This window comes from Triticum aestivum, chromosome 3D (genome assembly GCF_018294505.1).
Source record: "Triticum aestivum cultivar Chinese Spring chromosome 3D, IWGSC CS RefSeq v2.1, whole genome shotgun sequence".
Classification (NCBI taxonomy): domain Eukaryota; kingdom Viridiplantae; phylum Streptophyta; class Magnoliopsida; order Poales; family Poaceae; genus Triticum; species Triticum aestivum.
Genome location: NC_057802.1, coordinates 583,795,197 through 583,801,625, shown reverse-complemented (window position 1 = coordinate 583,801,625; position 6,429 = coordinate 583,795,197). Strand labels below are relative to the sequence as shown.

Below are 6,429 nucleotides of genomic sequence, written 5' to 3'. Positions count from 1 at the left end.
CTCCGTCATACGGAGTGACAAATCCCAGTCTCGATTCGTGCCAACCTAACAGACACTTTCGGAGATACCCGTAGTGCACCTTTATAGCCACCAGTTACGCTGTCACGTTTGGCACACCCAAAGCATTCCTACGGTATCCGGGAGTTACACAATCTCATGGTCTAAGGAAATGATACTTGACATTAGAAAAGCTCTAGCAGACGAACTACACGATCTTGTGCTATGCTTTGGATTGGGTTTTGTCCATCACATCATTCTCCTAATGATGTGATCTCGTTATCAATGACATCCAATGTCCATGGTCAGGAAACCATAACCATCTATTGATCAACGAGCTAGTCAACTAGAGGCTCACTAGGGACATGTTGTGGTCTATGTATTCACACATGTATTACGATTTCCGGAAAACACAATTATAGCATGAACAATAGACAATTATCATGAACAAGGAAATATAATAATAACCATTTTATTATTGCCTCTAGGGCATATTTCCAACACCCTCTTCTCCTTCTCATTTGCATGAGTCTCATCCTCGTGCCTGTCATCATCATCATCACCATGACCACATTGGACATCACCATGACCATCAACATATTGTTCATTAACTTTTTCAAGAGCATGCCCAATAACTTCATTTTCTTGGCTAGGTGGCGGTTGACTAGAAGTATTGGAGGCATAGACCTCGGCACTATCCACAACACGAGCCACACTTCTACTAGGGCTCATAGCATGACACGGGGAGGACACTTGGCGGTTCAAGTCAATATCAAGCCGCGGACCTTGCCCCTTCGTAGCAAACAATTCAAGTGACATGTCTTCCGAGGCCGCAACTTTACCCTTGTATATCCCCCAATGCAACTCGGAGATGATAGGCATATTCTTCAGTCGAGATTTTGTTCCCACCCCAACATCATACCTTCCTATTAATTCAACTTTTTCATTGGGGTCCATCCAATTCAACTTATCTCTTACTTTAATAACAACCTCATCATAACTAGGACTTGTGTCGAATACCAGCACTTCCTCGTTGTCACTTGCAGTTTTAGTCACAAATGACGCTTTGTCCAAATAATGAACATTAACAAGTCTATCATCCATCTAAAAGGGACAACAAACAAGATGAATAAATGACAATTATAATGCATAGTTGCAAAAACTATGCAACTCTAATGAAGCAATGACAACTATGTATTCCTAATGAGTTGTATCAAAAACAAATTGAAACTTATGTACTAACTAAATCATGTCATTTGCTTAACACATAAGCTAACCCTAACCATCATATTTATCAATTCCATCATTTCTACCCACAAAATGCATATCCCATTACTACTACCACAACTACATATTAATTAAAAGCCATCCAATACCAAAGATTTGAATAAATCTAGAAACTAAGGTGCCACCTAGGGTTACATAATGCCACTAAAATAACAAGAAATTACCAACAAAATTTAGGGATCCGGGGGAGATTACCTCAAACAATAAGGGAGAGAAAGATCCACGGAGGAAAATCAAATTTGGAGCGGGATTTGAGTGAGCCTTGAGGTGGGAGAGAGAGGGGGGAGCTCTCCTTTGTTCTTCTTTCTCGGGATGGAAGATTGGGATTGGAAGAGTATGTGAGGTGGGCCCCACACACTTTCCCCGTGACTACTTATCTCTCAGGGGGTAGACGCCAAGGCTCCCGGCGTCTAGGGTCGGGGTCGACAATTGCCACGTCGGACAGTCAAACTGCTGACCAGGGAGGTGGGCCAGGCCTAAACGCTAGGGTTCGTGGCGTCTTCAGTGCAAGCAGAACGCCGCGTATGTTGGCGTCTCGGTTTGGGTCAGATCCGAAAAAAGTTTCAAAAGCGGGTCAAATCGTGCTAAACTTTGCCACATGGGTCAGAACAGTGAAAAAGTCCACCTTCGGAGGGTTCCCAGCCGGTTTTTTCTGGTTTTGGGAACCTTCTAGAAGGTTCCTGAACCGTTTTATTATTTTCATTTCTTTTTCTTTTTCTGTTTTGTTTTTCTTTTCTTTTTTGTTTTTTGTTTCTTTTTCTTTTTTCTTTTTTGTTTTCCTTTTTCAAAAATGTTCTCTTTTTCAAAAAATGTTCGATTTTCAAAATTTTGTTCATGTTTTCAAATTTTGTCCTGGAGTTTCAGAAAATTGTTTGTGTATTCAATTTTTGGTTGGTTGTTTCAAAAAATGTTTCCGGTTTCAAGAAAAATTCACATATTCAAAAAATGTACACATTTTAAAAAATTGTTCGCGTTTTGAAATTTTGTTCGGGAGTTTAAAAATTGTTTGGTTTTTCAAATTTTGTTTGGAATTTCAAAAAATGTTCCCGTATTCAAATTTTATTCATAGATCCAAGAAATGTTTGTGCTTTTGAATTTTGTTCGTAGTTTCAAAAAATATTCCTCTTTTCAATATTTTTGTTCACAAATTTCAAAAAACTGTTCAGGCGGTTCAAAACATGTTCCCGTTTTAAATAAATTTTTTGCAAATTTCAAAAAATGTGCACTGTTTCATTTTTGAGTTTCAAAATTGTTCAGTTTCAATTTTTTGTTCACAAATTTAAATTTTTTTTGGGTGGTTCAAAACATGTTCCCGTTTTGAAAAATTGTTTGCCAATTTTAAAAATGCGCATAATTTTCAAAAATGTTCGGGCAATTGAAAACATATTCCCGTTTTCGAAAATTGTTCACAAATTAAAAAATGTGCATGTTTTCATTTTTTCGGGAGTTTTGAAATTGTTCAATTTCAAAATTTTGTTCACCAATTTCAAAAAATGTTATTGTTTTCACATTTTTCAAAATATGTTCGTGTTTTCAAATTTTGTCTTGGAATTTTGAAAAAATGTTCCCATTACAAGAAAATGTTCCCGATTTTCGAAAATATTTCACTTTTAAAACATTATATTGTTCACGTTTCATTTTCAAATCATAATTACAAAACATCTTCACTTTTCCAAAAAAATGCGGTATTTGAAAACTGCTCACAATTTTCCAAATGGTTTCAAAATGTTTTCGAAATATCAACGCTGCTGTCTGTTCTTATATATATGTGCACCTTCGTGGGCACTTGATGGTCTGTGGTGTAGTCGCTAATGGCTCGCGGTTTTAGTGTGTGGTGGTGGGATCGATTCCTGGTGCTCGCTGTTTAGTTTCAGCATTTTTGTCGCGCGCGAAAGGAAGCTAAACAAAGGGCTGGTTGGTGGGCCGGCCCAGTCGTGCGTCAACCCTGTGCGAACGCCCGACTAGTCAACGCAAAATGCGTCGCATAGGACGTCCCCCAAACGAATAGCAGACAGCGGAATAGCAGACAGGAGCAGCAAAAGCCCAAACGAAGAATGCTGTCAGAAAAGCCCAAACGAAGAAACAAACGTGCTGGCGTGCTGACGGTGACGGGTACTTGAACTTCGGATGCTTGGGATAGATGGAAGATTTGGTCTGTTAGAGGGCACATAGTACCTTCTTTTCTCACCTAGGAGATTGCGCAGAAAGGTGTTGTAATTTGACGGACATCACCAGGGCTCATTTCATCGAGATCCGAAGCTATATAGGTCAGGGTGAGCTTGTTGGCGAGCATCCAAACAACACGCCGAAGTAGCAAATGGCTGCTGGCCTGCTGCCATGAATGACCTTTGGAAATTTCAGAGGCATTTGAATTTTATTTGATTTTGAATTCAAATTGGCATTTGAAATTTATTCCAAAAAATAACTGACAAATACTTTGTTCAAAAAGTATGAGAGGAGATAACATGACACTCCGAAAAGTCAGAAGAAAATAATGCCAAAAGTTTTTGAATTCAAATTGGAGTTTATTTGGAGTCGGATGGACTCGCTTATCGTCTACGCTTCCGCAACATTTAGTTTTTTTCATGAGTTGGCCTTCGGCCGAATTTATTCTATTGTAATAAAGACTCTATATAAGAATCGTGTAATAAATCAGGTGTGATTGAACTTTGAATTTTTCATCAATGTACTGTGTGTGCCAGCATAATCTTGGATGGTACAGATACACAGAGACTTGGCCGATTTTGGGTCAGGTCACTACATACCTCGTGCCACTGCTTGGTTTTCTTTCACATACAACTTCAACCACCTGCAAAAAAAAAAAAAAAATAAAAAAAATTCAACCATCCGCATGGCTACAACGCCCAAGAGTTACCAGGGGACGCATACTTCAACACCGTGTCTCAGGCAATCCAGGTGACAAGAGCCGGTGGGAGTCCGAACATCCGGAACAGTGTAGTCCGTGCAGCCCGTGCCGCTGTGGGATACAATCACCGGCGAGCTCACCCAATTCAACACCTCCTTCACCTTCCGAATCAATGTAAGCAGTGAGATCACGGGCCAGGGCTTTGCTTTCTTTATCGGGAGCTATCCTTGGACGAGCATGTCCGATCCCCTTGAAAACGGCAGAACCTAGGCCTCTTCAAGGGAAACCTCAGCAAGGTTGCCACCGGCGACAAACAAATTGTGGCGGTCGAGTTTGATACGTTCTTCAACGTTGGCATCGACACCAGCGGCAGCCACATGGGCATTGACGTCAAGTCCATCATCTCGCAGGCGTACACAAACGTGACTGTGCCTGGCAAGAACCTAACGTCCGGCCTCCCGATGACTTGCAACATCACCTACGGCAACGAAACACAAACCCTAGCAGCTATTCTCAAGATCGGCGACGCGACATACCGTGTCAACACTAATGTTGACCTGAGGCTCATGCCTAGTGTGGTGACCATTGGCTTCTCCGGTGCTACCGGCGCAGCAGACGAGTTATATCAAATAATGTCCTGGAAATTTCGCTCCACCTTCAACCCGCATGCACGGAAGAGCTCTGAGAGCCCCCCTCCTGCACCAAAGATCCTGCTAGTAGAGGTAATAACTGGACCAATTATTGGAGTTATTGCAATTGTGTGCATCTTTGTTGGCATCAGTCGATGGCAACTATGCACGAGAAAGAAGCGTTACAGATCTCTCGCCGGGGGCATTGGACATATTGGTTACCGTAAGTTGGCCCATGCGGCCAACAAATTCGCAGAGGAAAACAAGCTAGGGCAAGGAGGTTCTGCCTCTGTTTATCGGGGCGAACTGACAAATCCAAGTAGAGCAGTGGCAATAAAGAGATTCAACCCCGCAACATCTAGCGAGGGGAGGAAGGCGTTCGAGGACGAACTCAGGATTGCCACTCGCCTCAGGCATAGGAACCTTGTCGAATTGATAGGTTGGTGCTATTATGGCCAGAGATACTTGGTTGAGTTTATATGCTGGTGGCGGGACGATAGGTATACACGTCTCTTCCTTGTGTACGAGCTTTTACCGCAAGGTAGCCTTGATCAACACTTACACGAGGGCAAACGTTGGTTGCCATGGTCCAAGAGGTACGTATTGTAATTCCATCTCCAGAATACCTACATCACTGCAAATTAATTGTTTCCTCGATACATAATGGTAACATGCATGCTTTCACAAACAGGTACGATATCATCCTGGACCTAGGATCTGCACTGCAATACCTCCATGTAGATTGTGAGCAACACAAGCAATGTGTCGTACATGGTGATATCAAATCAAGCAACATGCTGCTTGACCCTTCGTACAGTGCCAAGTTAGGTGACTTTGGATTGGCAAGGTCTGTTCACCAAGAAACTGGGGCACAGACCACTGACGTTGTCCAGAGCACTTACGGGTATATAGACCCTGTGTTTGTCAACACGAGCCAACGAAATAGGCAGTCAGACATCTACAATTTCGGCATTGTCCTACTAGAGATGGTCTCTGGAAGGGACCCCACGGCGCGTCTCAATGATAGGCCTCCATTGACATCATGGGTAAGGAGTTTGTACCATGGGAATGCACTCCTTGAGGCCGCAGATGTCAGGCTGATAGGTGGCGAGTCCATTGTCGGGCGACAGCAGATGAAGCGTGCGCTACTAGTCGGGCTCTTGTGCGTGCACCAGGATCTTAGCAGCCGGCCGTCCATCATGGACACCATGGATGCCCTGCGATCGGAGAGGCTGGAATCGGACATCACTCCCCTAGCGCCGGTGATACCACTCTTGATGCCATAGGCTTGTAGTTCAGGCTTCTAGTCCGAAAAATCATAAAATAATACCATACATGTATTCAAGGGCCACATGTTGAGCCTAGATGTATCGCCTATAGGAATCTTGTACCAGGACGCCAAACGAAATACTCATTCTACAAAGGCCACGACGGTGGCACCGACATAAAATAATTCTCAGGTTGGTTCATATAAATCAGTATGAGTTTTCTTGGTAATCAAGATCAATGCAATATTGCCTTGTCATTTGAGTATCTTCATCGGTGGCACCAGTCCAACTAGGAAATTGCCATTCTTAAACTGGACTCTGAAAAAGCTTTTGAACTGAGTGAATGCAAGACCATCTTGGAAGTTCTGCCTGCTAGAGGTTT

At 42.6% G+C, this 6,429-nt stretch overlaps 1 protein-coding gene across 1 annotated transcript; it reads left to right on the top strand.

Moving 5' to 3' along the window:
- The first annotated feature begins 3,823 nt into the window (after positions 1–3,823).
- On the top strand, positions 3,824–6,065 carry LOC123080697 (L-type lectin-domain containing receptor kinase IX.1-like). Its single transcript, XM_044503631.1, has 4 exons — positions 3,824–3,940; positions 3,987–4,037; positions 4,414–5,375; positions 5,471–6,065. The coding sequence occupies exons 1-4, from the start codon at positions 3,824–3,826 to the stop codon at positions 6,063–6,065; spliced, it is 1,725 nt and encodes a 574-aa protein (XP_044359566.1).
- The last annotated feature ends 364 nt before the right edge of the window (positions 6,066–6,429 follow it).

Bases quoted from the DNA above. Each gene is read 5' to 3' on its own strand.
- LOC123080697 (XM_044503631.1), top strand. From the start codon at position 3,824: ATGGACTCGCTTATCGTCTACGCTTCCGCAACATTTAGTTTTTTTCAT. The intron at 4,038-4,413 runs GTCACTACATAC...TGAAAACGGCAG, and splicing joins CTTGGCCGATTTTGGGTCAG to AACCTAGGCCTCTTCAAGGG. The intron at 5,376-5,470 runs GTACGTATTGTA...TTTCACAAACAG, and splicing joins TGGTTGCCATGGTCCAAGAG to GTACGATATCATCCTGGACC.